This window comes from Balaenoptera ricei, chromosome 10 (genome assembly GCF_028023285.1).
Source record: "Balaenoptera ricei isolate mBalRic1 chromosome 10, mBalRic1.hap2, whole genome shotgun sequence".
NCBI lineage: Eukaryota > Metazoa > Chordata > Mammalia > Artiodactyla > Balaenopteridae > Balaenoptera > Balaenoptera ricei.
In genome coordinates, this window is record NC_082648.1 from 83,824,706 (window position 1) to 83,846,460 (window position 21,755).

A 21,755-nucleotide genomic window follows, 5' to 3' on the forward strand; every position below is an offset into this window, starting at 1 on the left:
TCATTTGTTTTCAGAAAACATGAATGAGTGCTTTTCTTTAAATTGGTACTCGACCTTTTGATTTTGAAGGAAACAAAAACTAGTTAAAACATTTAAATTTAAGGTTGCAAGATTATGATTGTAAGCCTTATTTCTATATGTGTACTTTATTACTACTTTTATTAATTTTGGCTTTTGAGCCACAAAAAGCATATTGAATGAAGTGTTTTCTACTGATTGTTAAGAATTTGCCAAACTGTTCTCAAGAACTGAAGCTACTGTCAGTTCGATTGATTGATTGATTGATTGCTGCACTACGCGGCAGGCGGGATCTTACTTCTCTGACCAGGGATCGATCCCGGGCCCCCTGCAGTGGGAGTGTGGAGTCTTAACCACTGGACCACCAGGGAAGTCCTTTTTTTTTTTTTTTTGGGCAGGATGATTTTCTTTTTATGTTAAAGCATACGAATTCTGACAGAAATTCTCATTTTTGGAGTGATATTGCCAAGGTTCATTTCTGTTGCAAAATAACAGTGATAAAGATCTTTTAAAGAAATATTTTATTGAATGATGGCCCATGGTTAAATAGGTATAGTAAAAAGATTTTATTGTTGCTTATATAGGTTTTCAAAGCTGAAACAGGAGAGAAACTTCTAGAAATCAAGGCTCATGAGGATGAAGTGCTTTGCTGTGCATTCTCTGCAGATGACAGATTTATAGCAACCTGCTCAGTGGATAAAAAAGTGAAGGTAGGGAAATATTTTCCTCTTGAGTTGTAATCACCACAGAATTTATTTTCTTTTTCTGTAATAGAGGAACTAGAGTAAGTAGGGTTAAAGGATTCTTGCCTATTGATCTACTAACTTGAGGCAAAGCAGTTTTATCCATTGTAAATTAATTCTGTCTAAAACTTTTTAAGCACAAGCAAAAATGCCTAGGTTGATTAGCCTAGGAAACACAGCTGATATTTATATTTATCAGGCAGCTGGGAAACACAATTTCAGATTAATGAATTTGCCTGCCACTTATTGACAGGTCTGTGGGTTAAATATCAGTTGAAATCTCTAAGTGTACTGTGGTCGGAAGTGTTGCTGAACAGAATTATTGTCTGAGATCGATTCCTGTTGTAAAATATATAATTTGTGAAATGCAACCAAGATTTTTTTTTACCTTTATGAGCTGGCTTACATTCAGTGCAAAACTAGATGAATAAACATACTAACAATCAGGTTACTAGTCTACAAAGTAAACAGAGAAAAGAAAACCCACAGGGTAATTTTTATCTTTGTTAATTATTCTTTTTTTTGTTTTTTGTCCCTAAATTTGGCTTTTAGCCAGAGTATTTTTATGGAATTTAAGAGAAAGTGAAGTCTAGGGGAATATTTTATTTGATAAATGGAGGGGAGACCTCATTTTAGGCTTTTTTCAAAAGGGGTGTGGAATGCTGAATCTATTTAGGTGGGGTGGGCCTTAGTGGACCTGGGAGCAAGAAAGTTGGCTTGAGAGTTTTTGTGGAGTTTGCATCTACTTGAAGAGGACCCCGGAGTGTCCAGACTAAATTGAGACTTTGGAAAAATCTTGATAGATTGGACTCTCTACGTGGCTTTACAACCAACCAGTTAATTCACTCTATAACCACTATTCTGAGTCAGACTTGGAGCTGGCCATTCTGTGGTGTTCCAGAGTCAGAGCTATGTGGCTCAAGTTTCTGTTTGTAAGAAATTTAAAGCAAGAGGCAGAAGTACTTATTACAGAACTTTAAAATAAAATAAACTCTTTGGACCTGTGGAGAGTGCTTTGATAAGATAAAAGAAAATGCTATGGGAGGGCCATTAGTACCTCTAAAAGTCCAAAGCCCAGTGAAAACTCTTTAGGTAATTTATTTCTTTTGTTTGTTTGATGAAACAGACTACTTACATAGACTACTTACATAGTAACTAGGAAAATGATTACTTTTTACTGAGAACACTGCATGAGGCTTTAGACTACACACTTTCTTATATTACATTATCAATTTCTCACTACAATTGCAAAATAAGTGTTGATCCCATTTTAGAGATGAGGAAACAGGTTCAGAGATGAAGTCATTTGCCCAGGCTCATATTAACTAATGCCTGATGGCACCAGGGTTGAAAACTAGGTTTCCCTCAGAATCTAAAGCCTTTATTTTTTTTCACTGAGCCATTTGCCTTTACTTATTTATTAGTACCTTGAAGTCAGCAGAACACTTATCAAATTCTTTGTCATTTGACACCATGCATTGTGTAAGATGGGTACAAGTATCCCCATTTTACAGAGAGGGGAACTGAAATGCAGGTAAATTAAGGACTTGACTAGGGACACACAACTTATAAGTGGTAGAGCCAGGTCTTAGACTGGCTCTGATTAATTATTCTGGTCTGAAGTCCATTATTCCATCCCTTTTATAGCACTTTTCTGCCTGCTGTCAATTCATATGAACATGTGAAATCTTGCCCTTGAAAAATGTAATGTTTTACATTACTTGCAGGTAGACTTACAGGTAATTAAAAAAAAAACATTCTGGCAAAATGCTGACATAATTTAGGGAAGGGGGAGGTATTCATTAGTAGTATCATGTCTGGGAAAATCTTCAAAACAGCTCACATTTGCTTTGTCTCTCTGTTTTCTCTTTGAAAATAAGGGGTACTTGTAAATTTTATTTTCTCTATTCTCTTTAGATTTGGAATTCTATGTCTGGGGAACTAGTACATACCTATGATGAGCACTCAGAGCAAGTCAATTGCTGCCACTTCACCAACAATAGTAATCACCTTCTCTTAGCCACTGGTTCAAATGACTGCTTCCTCAAAGTAAGTGTGGATAATGAGAATTATGTAGATAAATTTGATAGATACATCACAACATCTCCTTTGATTTTTTTTCATATATTGTATTAATCAGGGATCTTTTGGTTGCAGGGGTAGAAACTTTCATATTAGCTTAAGCAACAACAACAACAACAACAAAGATATTATTGGCTCTTGTAACTGAAAAGTCTAGAAGGAGTGTGGCTTCAGGCATAGCTGATTCCAGATGCCTAAAATACTTTCTCAGGCTCTAACACCCCCTCCATCTCTAGACTCTGTTTCCCTTTTTGTTGATTCAGGCATATTCTCTCTGTGCAGCAGATTTGGCTATCCTTAGCTCCAGGCTTACATGGATATTACAGCTCATAATCACAGAGGAAGGGAAACTCGCTCTTTCCCAGGTCCCATAGTCTTCCCATAGAGAAAACTCTAGTTGATGTGGTTTGGGTTACATGCGCATTGCTGAATAACCCTAGTGGTCAGTAGGATGGAATCCTTCGATTGGCCAGGGGTCACAGGTTTAGCCATGTAGAAATGGGACGAATAGGTGAAGTCAGCTCCACTTGAATTATGACTGGGGCTTGATTCAAGATTCGAAAGAGAGAGTCTGATATCAGAAAGAGGAGGGAAAAAATGTACTGATAGGAAAAGAAAAAATTTTAAACCAAACTAAAACCAGAAATAGATATTCATTCCACATATGTTTGGTAATTTTTTTAAGATAAATTTATTTATTTTATTTATTTATTTTTGGCTGTGTTGGGTTTTCGTTGCTGCATGCGGACTTTCTCTAGTTGCAGTGAGTGGGGGCTACTCTTCCTTGCGGTGTGTGGGCTTCTCATTGTGGTGGCTTCTCTTGTTGTGGAGCATGGGCTCTAGGCGTACGGGCTTCAGTAGTTGTGGCACTCAGGCTCAGTAGTTGTGGCTCGCGGGCTCTAGAGCGCAACCTCAGTAGTTGTGGCACACAGGCTTAGTTGCTCCGCGACATGTGGGATCTTCCCGGACCGGGGCTTGAACCCATGTCCCCTGCATTGGCAGGCAGATTCTTAACCACTGTACCACCAGGGAAGCCTGGTCAACAGTTTTAAATAAGGACAAGTTTTACTTTAAGACTGGTCATTCCACACTTGCATTTCCATGAGGGCTATTAGGACTTACTAATTGTGCTTTTTTTTTTTTAAAAAAAAATCTGATTTTATTGTATTCTTTCAAGTCCTGGGTCCTATGTCCTATGCAAGGGTTCTATTCTCTTATTTTTATAAACTTTAAGTTCTTTTTAAAAAAAAAATTACTTATTTCTTTGGCTGCGTTGGGTCTTTGTTGCTGTGCGTGGGCTATCGCTAGTTGGCGAGTGGGGGCTACTCTTCATTGAGGTGCGCGGGCTTCTCATTGCGGTGGCTTCTCTTGTTGCAGAGCGTGGGCTCTAGGGTGCGTGGGCTTCAGTAGTTGTGGCTCGTGGGCTCTAGAGTGCAGGCTCAGTAGTTGTGGTGCACAGGCTTATTTGCTTCGCGGCACGTGGGATCTTCCCGGACCAGGGCTTGAACCCGTGTCCCACACATTGGCAGGTGGATTCTTAACCCCTGCGCCACCAGGGAAGTCCCACTTCTTGTGCTTTTTTTTTTTTTTTTTAATTTTGGCTGCATTGGGTCCTCGTTGCTGTGCACGGCCTTTATCTAGTTGCAGAGAGTGGGGGCTGCTCTTTGGTGCATGTGCGGGCTTCTCATTGCAGTGGCTTCTCTCCTTGCGGAGCACGGGCTCTAGGCGCGTGGGCTTCAGTAGTTGTGGTGTGTGGGCTCGGTAGTTGTGGCTCGCGGGCTCTAGAGCCCAGGCTCAGTAGTTGTGGTGCACGGGCTTAGTTGCTCTGTGGCATGTGGGATCTTCCCGGACCAGGGCTCGAACCCGTGTCCCCTGCATTGGCAGGCAGATTCTTAACCACTGCGCCACCAGGGAAGCCCTTCTTGTGCTTTTTGAACTGAGAGAAGCCAATGAAAAGATGTAAATTTGATGCTGCTCCCATGCAATTTGCATTAATCTGCAGAATTGGGTTTATCTGGGACTGGAATAAAAGAAGCTAGGGATGGAGATGGACATAAAGAACAGGACTTACTTACTGATCATTTCCAAAGGATTTTTATTAAGATTAATTTTGGGAGGTAAATGATTTCTTCTTCTGTGTTTAATCTAATTAGCACAAATCACCCTTGCCCATTTTATTTACATTTTTTATACTTTTCAAACATACCCCAAAGGAGAGAGAATAGTAACTCTCGTGGTGTCCATCATCTAGCTCCAACAATTGTCAACATTTACCAATTGTATTTTATTCCCCCACCACCTCCCATTTTTTTGGATTAGAGCATTTTATAGCAAATCCCAGGTAACATATCATTTCACCCAGAATACTTCAGCATGAATGTCTGAGGTCTAAAACATATATACCATGCCATTATCATACCTAACATAATAAACAGTAATTTCATAATATACCTGGTCCATGTTCTTTTTTCCTTATTAGTCTCAAAACATATCTTTCTACCATAGATTTATTGGAGTCAGAATCAAAACTTCAAGTGGCATTTGGTTGATATGTCTCTTAAATCTCTTTTATTCTTTGAATGTTCCCCTTCCCGTCTATCTCTTTTTTATGCCATTGATTTGTTAGAAAAATTGAGTCATTTATCCTGTGGAATGTCCCACCTTCTGGATTTGGTTGATTGCTTCCAGGAAGGGTTGTTTAACTTGCTCTTCTAATCCCTTATGTTTCCCATCAAATGTATTTATATCTATCTTTGCAGTCTTTGTATTTTTGAGTCATTTTTTAAAAGCGTTAATAGATTTTAGCCTAGTTAGTAGACTCTAGGTTTGCATAGGGAAGTCTTAGAAATGACTATTTTTAGAGTTGGATAACTTAGCATCTAAAAAAATTGGGCAATTTATTTTACATATTACTTGTTATACAGCTGAGTAAAATAATAATGATTTCAAACTACTTTGTTAAAATAAGCAGTAATTGTTTAGCTAGTTTAGGGCTCAGACTGAAGCCTAGATAAACCTTCAAGTCCCTTAGTAGATTTAGGTGCTGATCTAAGGGCTGCCCCATTACTCGTTAATCACAAGTTCATCTTTGTGTTTGACACCTTTGTCAATCTGTGAATGGAACGCTTCCTGTAACTGAAAAAGCTTAATTGGGAGGGAAGGAAGAACTTTACATGATTTCTAACTTTTCTCCATTCAATGCTAGTTTTTCAGTTATCTTTTTATCTTTCTCAAATAGCTCTGGGCTCTGAATCAAAAAGAATGTCGAAATACCATGTTTGGCCATACAGATTCAGTCAATCACTGCAGATTTTCACCAGATGATAAGCTTTTGGCTAGTTGTTCAGCTGATGGAACATTAAAGGTATGCTTTTGTTCATTGTTAAAATGGGTTGTAAATAATTTTATTGTCTTACGGAAATAGGTTTCTGTTTTTCACATTTCTACAGAAAGCTTCTTCCTTCAACTTCCAGGAGCATATTTACTATAACTGTAATTGGTTGTCATAATGATTGCTTATTAATGGTTTACTACCTTATGCTTTAAAGTTCATATAATTTTAATTCTTAATTTTTAAGCATGTATTTCATTTATGGTTTCATAAAATCTTTTGAGATCTATGGGATCAAATTTGTAAGGGTCCTGCTTTTATTTATCATTCATTTATTCTGCCTTTTATGTTCCTATATTCCTGTTTTTGTGAAATCTTATGGGGGAAAACTCAGAGCTAGGGAAAAAAGCTTATTCAGCCTCCTGAAATTTATAGTCTTTAAAAAAACTAAATTCTTCTTCCTTAAATCTCCACCTTACTTCTCAATAAGATCCTATGCCACTTTCTTATTCCTCTCTACTGTGGTCTCCTGTTTATTGATTCTCCTTTCTTTGGTGTTAAATCCAATCCATCTTTGACTTCCTCATCTCTTGGTCTACCTTTTCCCCTCCCATTCTGTAGCGTTTGCTCTGGTTCATGCTGTCATACCCTCATGTTTGATAGCAGCCTTCTAAAATATACTCTTCATCCTTCCTTATCCCAATATGTAGCTGCTAGATTAACTCTCTACCTCTGTTTTCATCTTGCCATTTTTAGCTGGAACACAAAAGTACCAAATTCTAAATTGTGATAAACCCAGGCTCATCAGGCACACCTCTAAGGCTCTTCACTTTCCATCATTCTGCTACCTCTGATCCTGTCCAGTACATTAATTGTCACTTCTGGGCAAGATAATTTTGGGGGTTTATTTCAACTACTGTCCCTATATATGTTTCATTAGTCTTTTCTGGAATTTTTTTTGCCTCCAATTCACTTGTCTGTAGTTTTTAATGACCCTCAAAACTTCATAAATTTAAAAAATAAATGCAAAGCCTTCTTCAGAAGGTGTTCTCTTATGACATCCATCCATCTGGTTCTGAGAACATATATATATACATATCTACTATATACCTGTATCTATATATATCAATAGATGGAAGCTGCTTGGTCTTCTGATTTCCACTTATAAATTTGTTGTACTGTTCAGTTCAGTCATTTTCATGTGTCATCTTTTTCTTTGATAGGGTTGAATATAGGTTTATGATCTGCAGAGACCTTGTCATCTTCCTGTATCTCTCTGAAGTTCATTGTACACAGTCGTACTCAGAACATGTGCTCAGTAAATTTTCTTGGCATATACCTCTTCCAGGGAAATACTTGAATCATCCGGGCTCTATTTTGTTTGTTAGAATCTCTAGAGAAGGAGATTTGTTAATGCTACTGGGTGACTCCTAAGTTACAGCAAATTATACTCTCTTGATGCTGATCCTCTGTTTGAATGTTTGATCTCTCTTTGTTGACTGAGGATAACTCATTTTTGTATAGATTACTTCTGGGCATCTAGGAATTTTATGGGTAGAATTCTACTTGATATAATTTCCTGGCATCTAGTAGGTGTTGGAGCATTCTTAGAATATTCAACCAAATGGATTTGGCCTCTATGACATATTCTCTACAAATATCAAATATCTGTCTCTTCTTTGGGATGACCATATCAGAGGATTTTTTGGAGGCCCAGTGAAGGCAACCCTCTTCTGAAAGGTTCTTCTAGTCCTATGAGCTTGTTATTTTTTGGTTTTTACTAAGTGAATGATTTCAGAAGGCATTTTATATCTCAAGGAAGGTTCTCCTTTTACCTTATCTCCATTGCTAATGCAAGTTCTGGGAAGATTCCATTATTATTAGTTTGCTTAATGTTGAAGAAAGTTGTGAAACCAGGCCATTTATCTGTTCTACAAGTTTGAGCTTTTTAACTCTACTGGGCCTTCTTTGCTGCCGTTTGTTTCCCGAACTGAATTCACCATAGTGCCTGTTCCAAACCTTTTCTGCTGTTCTTAAGCCCCTAACAATGTCACTGTATCTCTTTCATTCTATGGAGATAACCTTACCTCATACCTATTCAGAAGGTTGACACCACCCAAGAGCTCCCTGCCACGAGCCCCCTCAAAAATTGCCATAAAAAGTCTCTACTCCCCCTTTTTTCTCATCTCAGTGCCCAGGAAGTCCTCTGCTTGTGCCTACTGTTCCTTTTTTTCCTTCTTCCCCTGAGACCTTGCCTCATTGGTTATTTCCTCTCCGTGTTGCATCTTTAGTTTTTTTTCTCTTTTGAATCCTTTCCCACAGCCTACAGATGTTCTTGGCCCTTCCTAAGCATTATAAAACCAAAAAGTGAAAAACCTTTGATTCTCCCTTGGTTGTGTTATCCTCTGAAATAGTCATTCAGTTTTTCTTTTTGACTAGACCTTTATGACTAGACTTCTTAAGTCACCTATACTTGCCTCAACCTTCTGACTACTCATTCACTACTTAACCCTTTTTTAGCCTGGTCCTGTCTTCCCTGTATTCCCTTGAAGAGTAAAATCCAGTTTTATTTTGTTTTCATTCTTTTTGTTGTAAAATCTAATGCTCTTTGGATGAGTGTGAAATCCGGTATTTTTCTTTATCCAGTCCTTATTCTTTTGGTTGTATTACGCCCCCTTCTGTTTCCTTTTTGAAACTCTACTCATTTGACATCAATGTTTTCTTCTTTCTCTTTCTGTGTCTCTAACCCCTTTAACTCTTTTTCCTGCACATTAAAATATAGCTGCTTCCTCAAGATGCTAATCTTGACTACCTACTTCCATCACCTTTCTTCCATCCCAGTTCAGCTGGCCTTGTGGCTTCAGTTCTTCTCCCTTTTGTGAGTGACTTTCAGATGTGTTCTCTCCAGCCCTCATTTCTCTTATGTGCTGCATCCTGCATCTTTAACTGCCTGCTCACTGCTGTCACTTAGATAATATGCCATACCTCAAACTTACTGTGCTCCAAACTGAACTCTTCATTTTTTCTTCCCCAAACTGAACTACTTTTTGTGGTTCCTATATGTTTCAGGATTTTGACTAGATCAGTGTTCAGGATTTTTATGTCATTGTGACTGATCACAGTTGGGCCATGTAGTATATGATGATTTTTTTTTCCCCTTTCTGGTACAACACTTTGTTTTCTTTGGGATTAAAGATGTTGTATATTTAACAGTGAAGCTTTGTTTTTTTCATTTGCTTATTTTTTTTTTTAAAGGTTGACATTGATTTTTTAATGTTTAATTTTTAAAATTTATTTATTGTTTATTTATTTATTTATTTTTGGCTGCATTGGGTCTTCATTGCTGTGCACAGGCTTTCTCTAGTTGTGGCCAGCGGGGGCTACTCTTTGTTGTGGAGCGCTGGCTTCTCACTGCAGTGGCTTCTCTTGTTGTGGAGCATGGGCTCTGGGTGTGGGCTTCAGTAGTTGTGGCACGTGGGCTCAGTAGTTGTGGCTTGCGGGCTCTAGAGCACAAGCTCAGGAGTTGTGGCTCACGGGCTTAGTTGCTCTGTGGCATGTGGGATTTTCCTGGACCAGAGCTCGAACCCATGTTCCCTGCATTGGCAGGCAGATTCTTAACCACTGCGCCACCAGGGAAGCCCAAAGGTTGACATTTATTTATTTAAATTTATTTATTTTGGCTGAGCCAGGTCTTAGTTGCGGCACATGGACTTATTTGTTGTGCATGCGAACTCTTAATTGCGACAGGCATGCGGGGTCTAGTTCCCCAACCAGGGATTGAACTCGGGCCCCCTACATTGGGAGTGTGGTTATCTTCCCACTGGACCACCAGGGAAGTCCCCCTATTATTTTTTAAATGTGCGTACCACTAATTCATCTTCAAACTATCCCTTGTCTAAGTTCTTTCTTAAATAATTTAAACGTATCAGGTATTTAATTTGACATTTTCTTTTCTTAGAAATAACTTTCTTAGAGGGTTCTACCTTGCTCCATTATGATTGGTGGTACTATTCCCAGTGTTCAGCTGCCATCCTGGGAGTTCCTTTTGCTTTTTTCTTGAGTTGAAACCCTTGTTTCCTGAATTTCTTGGTTTACCCTCTCAGCTTTGTGGAAAATCTCCTCTAGCTTTCTAAGAAAGAATCCCTGGGAGGTAAATTTTTGAGAACTTGTCTGTCTAAAAGTGTCTTTCTTCTAGCTTCATACTTAATTTATATTTTTGACTGCATACAGAAGAAAGTAATTTTTCCTTAGAATTTTGGAGACATTGCTTGCTCCCTTGTCTTCTAGCTTCCAAAGTTTCTCTTGAGATGTTTGACGCCATTCTGATTCGTATGTGATCTATTTTCCTGTCTTGAAACTTTTAAGATCTTTTTTTATTCCCAGTATTTTAAAAATTTAATGATAATGTGCCTTGGTGTGGGTTTGTCTTCATTTATTGTGCTTGGCACTCGATAGCCTCTTTCAATTTGGAAATTCATGTCTTTCAGTTCTGGAGATTTCCTTTAATTATTTGACTTATTCTTCTCTAGTTTCTCTTTCTAAATGTCTGTTAGGGATGTTTTCTTATTTTTCTCTTTTCTTCATCCATTTGTCCTACTTTTTGGAAGATTTATTTAGCTTTATTTTTCACTCCTTCTATTGTGTTTTTAATTTCTGCTATCATGTTTTTAAGTGTACCCATTTTTATGATCAGTTTCCTTTTTAATATTATTCTTGTTTCGTGGGTACAATATCTTTTATCTTTTTCTGGGTATTAGTAATAGTTTTTTTTAAGTTTTCATATTCTTTTACAGTTGCTGTTTTTTCTGTTTGTTGGTTTTGGTTTCTGTCTGCATTTTAGAGCTATATCTTAGTTGCCTGATCCTTGGATATCTGCTCACGCTTAAAGAGTGCAGCACTGGGACTTCCCTGGTGGCGCAGTGGTTAAGAATCCTCCTGCCAGTGCAGGGGACACAGGTTCGAGCCCTGGTACGGGAAGAACCCACATGCCGCAGAGCAACTAAGCGTGTGCGCCATAACTACTGAGCTTGCGCTCTAGAGCCCATGAGCCACAACTACTGAGCCCGTGTACCACAGCTACTGAAGCCCACATGCCCTAGAGCCCATGCTCTGTAACAAAGAGAAGCTACCACAATGAGAAGCCTGTGCACCACAATGAAGAGTAGCCCCCGCTCGCTGCAACTAGAGAAAGCCCGTGCACAACAAGGAAGACCCAACACAGCCAAAAATAAATAATAAGAAACAGACAAACAAAGCACATTTAAAGATTGCAGCACCAAAGAACTGATAGGAAATTGTGAACTTATTTATAGTGTGTTTCCCTGTAGTGTTATCTGGCTGTCATTTTTTGATGGTGAACTCCTAATGTCAGACTCTTTAGATCTTTTGTCTTGATCTGGTGGGGTATTCAGAGAAAAATCTTCAGTCCCCTTCCTATAGGGTATAAGTCTGGCTGGCAAGTTCTGCGAAGATATCTAGGCAGAGATCTCAACACTTGGAATATAGACTTTCTCTTAAACTCCCTATTTTCAGAATGGTGACCCTGCTCTCAACTGTGTTGGGTGTAGATTAACCCTCTTTTCTTCAGCCAGAGTAGGGCAATCTGGATGGCATAGTAGGGGAAGGGATTTCAAGGGACTTTCGATGATTCCTCCTGTGTTAGCTCCATCTTTACTGGAAGGTGCTAGGCCCAACACTTCCTGAGCCTTTTGGGGGTTCTCTGGTGTGAATTGGGCTACTTCTTGGCTTTCCCCACTGTGGGCTCAGGATTCAATTTTAAGGAGTCCCCTTATCACTTGTGTTTTTTCTTTCTAGCCTTTATAGTTTTGTTGCTCTAATATCTTCCTCCATTCTCCTTTACCTTGTGAATTAGGCTTAGAGAGAAAAATTCTCTTTACTGTTGTTTTACGTGGGTTTTGGGAGGGTGTGGAGATGAATGTATGTGTTCTATCTTCAGAGCCCTGTTTCTTTCAGTAACGCTATTGTCTCTACTCACCTGTGCTTAAAACATGGGAATAATTTGTCTTTTCACTTAAAATGTATTTATTGATCATTTATTGAGTACTTACTATGCACCAGATTCTGTACTAGGCATTTGGTTTTTAAACACTTTTAAAAAAAAGTATAGTTCCTGGCTTGAAGTTGTTCAGGGTCTAGCTGGGGAGAAAGGTAAGTGAATAGACAAACCATGAAAATGGTACAAGTATGTGGAGGGGGCTCAGAGCAGACAGGGGCTCTGTGGGGGAGTGTGCAGGCTCCTGCTGTGGCACCCAGACTGCACTTGTTCTCCCTTTTCATTGTCTGAGCTTTTCCATTTTGTACTTTAGCTTATGCTGACCCCTTAGCCTAGACTCTGGTACTTTTTGGTATTGAAATCCATCGTAAGTCCATCTTAAGTTAGTGTAAAGTGTCCATCTTAAGTTGGTGTAAAGTAGGCTGATCTTCAGGGAGGAGAGTGAGGTGGCCCCCTCTGCAAAAAGTGTTTCCTCAAGCCTATGGCTTTGGTAAAGCATTCCCACTGTGCTGTATCTTCTCCTCTCAAATGACACATCTGGCGTATCTTGTGTTAGAGTCATTTATATGCTTGTCTTACCTCCTTTACTGGCCTATAAACTCCTTGAGAGCAGTGTCTGTATCTGATTCACTTATATAATCTCAAAGTGACCAGCATAGTGGTTAATAAATGTGTTCAAGATGATAAACCTTTTCCGTGTCCCTTCAAATTGAATTAAGAGTTCTCAAAACTCAAAAGAAAAACAATTTAAAAGTCTTCAGGGACAGGATTTTGATTTCAGGTGTGAGTATCAGAATGTGATTGTAGAGCACTAACAGCAGGGGACAGACATTGCTGCACTCTTGGTAAGAACTGCCGTGTTTGTGGCAGCTTTTACTGTTAAGCCAGTAGTATCGTTGGCTGGTTCGCACTGATGCAGTGATGTTTACTAAGCAGAGGTCTTGCAAAATGATGCTGGATAGCAGCATTTCAAGGTCAAAGTCTTGTAAAGCTTTTATTTTCTGAGAGGATGAAGAACCATAAAATTATTTCCTGTCCCAAATGGCTCTGTAATCTTCTAAGTGTTTTATAGCATATCATGTTGATAAGCATGTGTTTTTCAGGCCTTGATGGTAAACTGTTTCAAAATGTGAGTTTTATTTAAAAATTGCCATTTGAACCACACAAGGACCAGGGTGCACATGGGCCTTGGATACAGTGCAGTGACTTGCTCAAAATGAAATGCTGGTATTTACTTGGTGCCTCAATATGTGGAATTTCATCACTCCTTGGATAGTGGCTAAGGTCAGGTCCACATGCAGAAGATGTAGTTTAGATAGATGTAGTGAAATTGCGTTGTGTTAGTTTTCTTTTTCTTTCTTAAATCCAGGCAATGATTGCTTTGTTTTTCGTATTAAGAGGGAAACAGAGTGTGATTTCTCAAATAATCTGACTGATGTGACTGAAGCTTCTGGCACTGATGTTCAGATTTTCTCTCTTCAGTGTCAAGGAGGGCTAACTACTTTAGATGTCTCTTTTGGTTCATCCAGTTTACCTATAGTTATTGCAAGGGGAAAGGTTTTGGTTTTGGCTGTATTTCTAGTGTATATAACCTTTAAACTCAAGAGAGATATAAACGTGTGCCTGGCTAGTCAAATCGGGTTTTACCCTGGGAGCTGTGCTTTGGAAGCTGAGTTAAAGCCTGAGAAGCAGCTTTTTTTTTTTTTAAATCCTTTTCCTTGGCTAACCCTTTGTCTGTGTATGGCAGCCATTATCATTCTGTGAAACTGGGACACTGCTCAAGGCCCAGGGGAGTGAAGATGGATCTTCTTGAAGGCCTTTGTCATTTGGGCTGCTCAGGTGGCTCTGTTAGCGAGTGAGGCTTGGTCTTTTGTATCCCATTCCTCAGGATCCAGTTGTGTTAGAGCCCTGTCTGACCCCACCGAGCACACCAGGTGGCTTGATTCCTTTCAGCACATTTTTGTTTTCTATTTTCAGGGACTTCCTTATGTCTCTGATATTCTGCTAGGTTATAATTCAGCTTGGGCTGGGTCCTGTGTGTAGTGTCCGTGCTGTGCATGTGAAGCAAACCTCACGCCTGGCCCAGCAGAGGGCAGCCGTGGCAAGTCGTGAGTCTCTTCTTTCTTCCACGCTCATTCTTGCTGTCAACACCTAATCTTTAGCCTCCTCCACACCATGCAAGGCTCTTTTAACATTTTGTGTAGTTTTACATTCTGCATTTTGGGCAGTGCTCTTAAGTTTTTTCTTTTTAGGAAGGTGCTGAATGAACCTGGAATACTTAATTTAAAAGCCTTATGAAAAGTTATGCATAATTAAAAATAAGTCATTACGTGAACTGAATAATTTGCGTGACATTTAGGCCAGGTGGAATTCTAGAGGTGTGATTTGAGATCAAAACAAACTTAAACGTTTTTTTATTTTTGTAATTTGAAGCTTTGGGATGTGAAATCAGCAAACGAGAGGAAGAGCATTAATGTGAAGCAGTTCTTCCTAAATTCAGAGGAGCCTCAAGAGGATATGGAAGTGATAGTGAAATGCTGTTCATGGTCTGCTGATGGTGCTAGGATAATGGTGGCAGCAAAAAATAAAGTCTTTGTAAGTACCAGTATTTTAAAAAGCCAAATTTAGTCTAATATAAAGAAAATTGAAACATCTAATTGATTTTTGCATTTTAACACTGTTTATTGATATAAAGTATAGCTGAACAATTTTGGGCAGATGCTCTAAGCTCCCGTAGTTCTCAGAACTATGCTTCAGGGAATGTCCATAGGCCTTGTGAGGAAAGGTCTCCATGGTCACGGGTTTGGGAAATATTATGTATTACTTTCCGCTATTAGAGGTACTTCAGTGTGTACAAACATATTTAAGGACTCCGGAATCCTACAATAAAGAAACAATTTATGTTGTTTAACCAGTGTTTCTCAAATTTATCTAAAATATGGATGGAATGCTTTCTGCATTACTCTCCCCCCTTTCCCCCATTTGAAATACATTGGTTTAGGTGATTTTTGAAGTTATTTCTTAGCCATAAAATTTTATGATTTGGTGACTGAGAGAAATACTTATCAACAACTGAAGAAGTTTGTGAAATTTCTATGACGTAAATAAGGAAGATATGCAAAGAAAGGTAAATGGCAAGGAAATGTTTCTTCTTTATTCAATTCAAGTGATAGTTCACATTTGTAGTATTCAGAGTGCTCTTACATATAATTTCTTTTGATATAAATATCCAGAGGGCACAGCAGATTGCAATAGCCCTATGATAATAATGAGGCAGCTGAGGTTCAGAGCAGCCAAATAATGTATCCACAGTTACACTGTGATTTGGAGAGCCAGGTCTTCTGATTTAGGGCTCAGGGCCGTTCCATTCTGATGGTAATTTTAAAGACTTAAATAAGAGATATTACAAGTTTATTCTATTTTATTTTAAGCTTTATTGAGGTATAATCGACATATTGTAAAATATTTTAAGTGTATAACGTGATGATTTGATAAACGTATACTGTGAAGAGATTCCTCCCATCGAGCCAATTAGCACGTGTCAGCTCATGTATTTGCCTTTTTTCTTTTTCTTTTTTTTTTTTTGTTGAAAATATTTAAGTTCTACTCTCTTATACTATGCAGTGTTATCAACTATAGTCACCATGTTATACATTAGATCCTCAGACCTTATTTATCTTATAACTAAAAGTTTGTATCCTTTTATCAACCTCTCCCTATTTCCCCACGCAAGAGATTACAGTTTTAAAGAACACAGTTGAAATATACATATAGTTGGGGCCTTCCCTGGTGGTGCAGTGGTTAAGAATCCACTTGCCAACGCAGGGGACACAGGTTTGAGCCCTGGTCCAGGAAGATCCCACATGCTGCAGAGCAACTAAGCCCGTGCGCCACAACTACTGAGCCTGTGCTCTAGAGCCCGTGAGCCACAACTACTGAAGCCTGTGTGCCACAACTACTGAAGCCTGCACACCTAGAGCCCATGCTCCGCAACAAGAGAAGCCATCACAATGAGAAGCCTGTGCACCGCAACTAGAGAAAGCCTGCGCACAGCAACCAAGACCCAGTGCAGCCAAAAATAAATAAATAAATAAAATAAATCTAAAAAAAATATATATATATACATATAGTTGTATAAAAACTGAGGGGCCATTTATATTATTATTATTGATCTAGTAGTTATGCCCCTTGGATCTTGGTTGCTTATAGGTTTTTACCCCTTTAGCAGGAAACCAAAGAAAAATATCTCCTTTTGTCTTTAAGTATGTTAAAGTCTGTAAGAACAGAAGGGAACCACTACATTTACAAGATGTGAAGATTTGTAAAATTTGCCATTTTAACCATTTTAAAGTACACAATTCAGTGGCATTAATTACATTCACAATCTTGTGCAGATATCACTACTTTTCCAAAACTTTTTCATTGTCCCAAACAGAAACACTGTAACCAGTAAGCGGTAACTCCCTATTCTCTCTCTTCAGCCCCTGGTACCTCTAATCTAAACTATGAATTTGCCTTTTCTAGATATTTCATATAAGTGGAGTCGTACAATATTGGTCCTTTTGGGTCTGGCTCATTTCATTTAGCATAACATTTTCAAGGTTCATCATGTTGTAGCATGTGTTAGAACTTCGTTTCTTTTTATGGCTTAGTAATAATCTTATACGGATATACTGTATTTTGTTTATCCATTCATCTGTTGTTGGGTTGTTTTCACCTTTTGGCTATTGTGAATAATGCCACAAGAACTGGTGTACAGGTATCTGTTTGAGTCCCTGCTTTCAGTTCTTCTGTGTATATACCTAGGAGTAGAATTTCTGGGTCGTATGGTAATTTTATACTGGGCTTTTTGAGGAACCACCAGACCTTTCCATAGTGGCTATACCATTTTCTGTTCCCACTAGTAGTGTACAAGGATTCCAGTTTCTTTACATCCTGCCAACACTTGCTTATTTCCATTATTAAAAATTATAACTGTCATATTAGGTGTAAGGTGGCATCTCATTATGGTTTGGTTTGCATTCCCCTAAAGACTAATGGTGTTGAGCCAAATTTGAATGTTTAAAGTTATCTGTCCAGTGAGAGAGGAAAATAATTTTATATTGTGTGAAATGCTTTCCTGTTTTAAAAATCTATAGGCCAGCTCTTTATTTTACCATGCTAAAATAAAGCTACCCTAAGATTACCCTTAACTACATGTAGATTCCAGTTCTTACTCTTTGGTCTCTCTATTCTTTTCCTCTATTTCTTTCCAACTCTCTTGTGTTATTAGCCCACTCCTATTATTAGGTCTTTTCTTTTTGCTACCCAATAATTGGGACAGCTGCCTATTCCATACTTGCCAAGTTTCCTCTGTGTCTCTCAGCCACTAATTTTTAAGAACAACTTGTCCTGGGAAGCATTTTAAGTATGATTTCCTGTCATTTATTGTTGGCCCCTGATGCCATGCTGCTTACCATCTATGTGTGCTCCCAGGGCTATGCATTCACAAAACATTTTCATGGCTTCCACTGGAAACTTTTTTTTTCCTTCCTGAAGACTATGGCTTGGCCTTAAATCGTTATACTGTATATTGGTATAAACGTTTTTATCATTTGGCAAAAACTTTGGAAGAGTATATTCAGCATTTAAACATCTTTCAAAAATTGAAATGAAGTTTGAATTACTCAAAAATAGCCTTTTTTGGTTCAAAAATGGGAAAATGATTGATAATGGAGTACTTTGGGCTCTGAAGAGAAATAGAAATGATTGAACTAATTTCATTTCAGTAAGCCTCTGCCCTATATTATTTTGATCATCTTCGTTTATGAGTAGGCATTTTCTCTTTTGAATAAACGAACATTAGGGAGAACTGTTCTGTATATTAATTTGGCTAGTCCATTCATGTATTCACAAAGGTTTTATTTCTCTCTAGGCTAGCATGATCATCTGTGATAAGTTTTCCTTTATAGGAAACATGTTTCAGGATGAGCAGTATTTAAAAAGTATATGTATATTTATATCTTTTTAATGAGTTAATAATTATGCCAATTATCAGTAATTGTAGTATTTTTTTAGGACTTATACTCTATGTTTGAAATGGGAGGGTATTCTTTTAGAAATAAATTTAGATTCACTTTGGGTATAGCTTATCTTTTAACATATTTTACTTTTATAGATATCTCTCTATTTTATGTTGACAGCTGTTTGACATTCACACCAGTGGCCTGTTGGCAGAAATCCACACAGGCCATCATAGCACTGTCCAGTACTGTGACTTCTCCCCCCATAACCATTTGGCAGTGGTGGCTTTGCCCCAGTACTGCGTGGAGGTGAGTAGTTGATTACTCTGTGAAGTCTGGGTCTTCAGAGGTACAAAGATGACAAAGAATGGGTTGCTTAAACCATTAACTGCTGAGGATGTTTGCTTGAGAAATTATAGAGTGTTTTCTTCATAGCATAATGACTTTTAGCTTTAGGATATTAAGCCACATTGACAGCTTTAATACTTTAGCAGTGATTGAAGAATTGGTTTGACAGTAAACAGAGAATGACAGACAACATCATTCACCAGGCATTTATCGAACAGTCAGTATGTGCCAAGGTCTGGGGAAACAATGGCATGACCATTGGTTTCCTAGGCAGAAACATGGCATCTCTGAAATATGGGCACAGACTCTTCTGTAAAAGAAACGATGAGAAATGAGTCCAGTTCACATTTCTTAGATCATTGAGAAAGGTAAGATGGAAGTTAAAATTAGAATTGGTTAACCTAGAATTTTCATTGCTAAGCACTAATGAATAAAATGATTTCTTGTTTATATTTATAATTTTGCCCTTAACCTGATGGATTTAATACTCAGTGTCTATACCTAGAAGAATTCTACCCAGTGAGTTGCTATATTAATTTTTTCAAAAGCAGTGAATTCCCTGATATTTTTTCTCCATAGATGGATTAGTTTTTCCAAGCTTTGTTACTACTCATTCCTTGAGTTTATCTTACCACCAAGTAATTTGAAGCCACTTGTGATTACAGTCCAAGAAGATGGGTATGGGCCTTTATTTGGAAAATAGGGAAATTCATTTGGTTCACAGGCTACCTTCAAAGGAAGCTTGACTATGGCAAGCACTTCTTCAGTGTTCTGAGCCTGTTTCAGTGATTTTTTAGTGAGTTCGCCAACCTTGCCATATACATGAAGGTATGGCTGGAGAGTGGCTGAGCTATAGCCCTTCAGCATGGAGATACATATAAGATGAGAGTGAGTGGATAAGCTCTGTAAGCTCCTCCTCATTCTGAGTACAGCAGTGCAACTAACACTGAAGAACTTCCCTGTGAGAATCTACCCATTGGAAGCAGAGGCAGTGAGTGTGAACGAGCTCCAGTCCTGTTTGCAGCAATGGGAAAGAGTAGGTGCTGTGGGCAGTGTTCTCTTCAGCAGAGGCCTTGAATCGAAAGATTCAGAGCTACTAGGAGATCTCACACCTTACCCGTAGATCCTCAAGGTAGGCGTGGTTGGAAATTTCCCCTTCCTGGGTTTTGCCTGGATTTTAGGAGGAGTGGAGGAGCAACCCTTCTTTTGGCCTTTCCTGTCACTTCTAAAATCCTTACCCCTTGCTATTCTTAAAAATCTCCTGGAAACATTGTCTTTCTTCTTGAAATATAGGGACTTAGTTTTGGAGGCTGTGAGTGACAAAGAAATGATGAGAGAGAGCAAGAAGGGAAGAGAAAGAAGGATTTTCAAGGGAGATTTTTCAGTTGTGGAACCACTTTCATTTCTGGCCTTTAGCTCTGTATGTCCCAGATTGGGCTCCAGAGATAAGGCAGAGAAAATTTCACATAACGAATTGGTAACCATAGAACTCACTGATTGAAAACTACTGGGCATGTGATGAAGTACTTGTTTTGTCCATGCTAGTTCTGAAATAATAAAGTAGGTCTGTAATTCAGAATGTAATGAGAGGAACTCAGGCACATATGGTACTTCATTAGACTGGAATATATTGAGTAATTTGCAGCAGAACTCAGGACAAAATACAGCCAGGCTAGTGATAGACATTGACAATTTGTAATAAGCATGAATAACAGGAGAAGTGCATACATGTACAGTTAGCACATTCATTTGTTTCAGGGTTTTGCAGTCATTTGAAATGAGGATTAGATGACAGTGGAAAATAAAATATGGAAGCCACTTATGTTCATCCTATTATTTTTTTAGATTGATTTTTTAAAAAATGGATAAAATGTTTGTATGACTCCAAATCAAAGCTTTATAATAAATTTTATTCAGGGAAGTCTGACTTTCATCCCTATCCCTTCCCTGCCACTCTCCCTCCCTACCTTCTGAAGGTAACCGTTTTTGTCTTAACATCCTAATGTTTCTTTTTGCATGTATAAACAGATATCTATATGTATAATATATAGCCTTATATATCCATCTATATATATATATCACATCTGTATCCATCTCTAGATTCACATATTTGTTTTTTAATCTCATTTAGTATAGCTTGCATATATATATATAGAGAGAGAGAGAGAGAGAGTAACATATATACTCTTCTGCAGAAATGTATATACCATTCTTTGCTTTTTTGGTGTAAACAACATATCCCAGAGACTAGTCATTATCAGGGTGTTTTTCTCATTACTTTCTTAAGATTGCGTATTATCCCATTTTGTGATTAATGCAGTTTATTCAGTTAGTTCCCTATTGATGGTCATTTGAGTTGTTTCCAGTTTTTTGCTGTTAAAAATAACAATGCAGTGAATAATCCACACAAGTTATTTTGTATTTTTGCTAGTGTATTTTTGGGCTATATTCATGGAAGTGGAATTGCTGGATCATTCTTGCTATTTTTAATATTCTTGATATATTCAAAATGCTTATGAATGTGATTTCCTATTTGTTGTGTTTATTCTGTAGGTGTGGAATATGGACTCATGTTTAAAAGTAGCTGATTGCAGAGGGCATTTAAGTTGGGTCCATTGTGTGATGTTTTCTCCTGATGGATCATCATTTTTGACGGCTTCTGATGACCAGACAATCAGGGTGAGATATATTGAGATTTTCATTTTAGACATTTAATGATGGTAAGCTAAATCTCCTACCAGTTAAGAAATTGATGGGCAGTATTGAGGGAAGTAAAACAGGAAACTGCTGGTTTCATATTTATCCTTGAAAAGGGCTATTATGTGGACTATAGCAGTCTCATTCATTCAGTACATGTTCACTGAGTGTTACCATGGTCCAGGTGCTGGACAGGTCCAATGATTAAACTGTATTTTGGTTAATTTAAATATATTACATTTGAGTCCTCAGAGTAACTTGACTCTTTCCATTACCTTGAATTCCCACATCCAATTACTTGCCAATTCTAATGGATTCTATTGATACCTTTCCATTTTCTATCATTTATTTCTACTTTTCCATTTCAAGTTTAGGTGCTCATTAGCTGTTGCCTTTCTTGTATTAGCCTCTGCTACAAGTCTTTTCTTTCTTGATTTTTTACATGCTGCTTGCAAGGTATATTCCTCATGTACAATACAGTCATGTAATTTTCTTTTCTTCTTTTTTTTGGCCAAGTGGCT

The 21,755-nt window shown here is 38.1% G+C and overlaps 1 protein-coding gene across 6 annotated transcripts in view; it reads left to right on the forward strand.

Annotated features, from left to right (window-relative positions):
- APAF1 (apoptotic peptidase activating factor 1) overlaps positions 1-21,755 on the forward strand; it is an 87,466-nt gene that overhangs the window by 34,554 nt on the left and 31,157 nt on the right. For 5 of the 6 annotated variants that reach the window (XM_059936724.1, XM_059936725.1, XM_059936726.1 and 2 more), the window contains exons 14-19: positions 603-728; positions 2,679-2,810; positions 6,082-6,207; positions 14,621-14,782; positions 18,370-18,498; positions 21,091-21,216. In XM_059936724.1, the coding sequence (XP_059792707.1) occupies positions 603-728; positions 2,679-2,810; positions 6,082-6,207; positions 14,621-14,782; positions 18,370-18,498; positions 21,091-21,216 (801 nt within the window). The remainder of the gene's footprint in view (positions 1-602; positions 729-2,678; positions 2,811-6,081; positions 6,208-14,620; positions 14,783-18,369; positions 18,499-21,090; positions 21,217-21,755) is intronic. The other variant, XM_059936729.1, reaches the window with a different exon arrangement.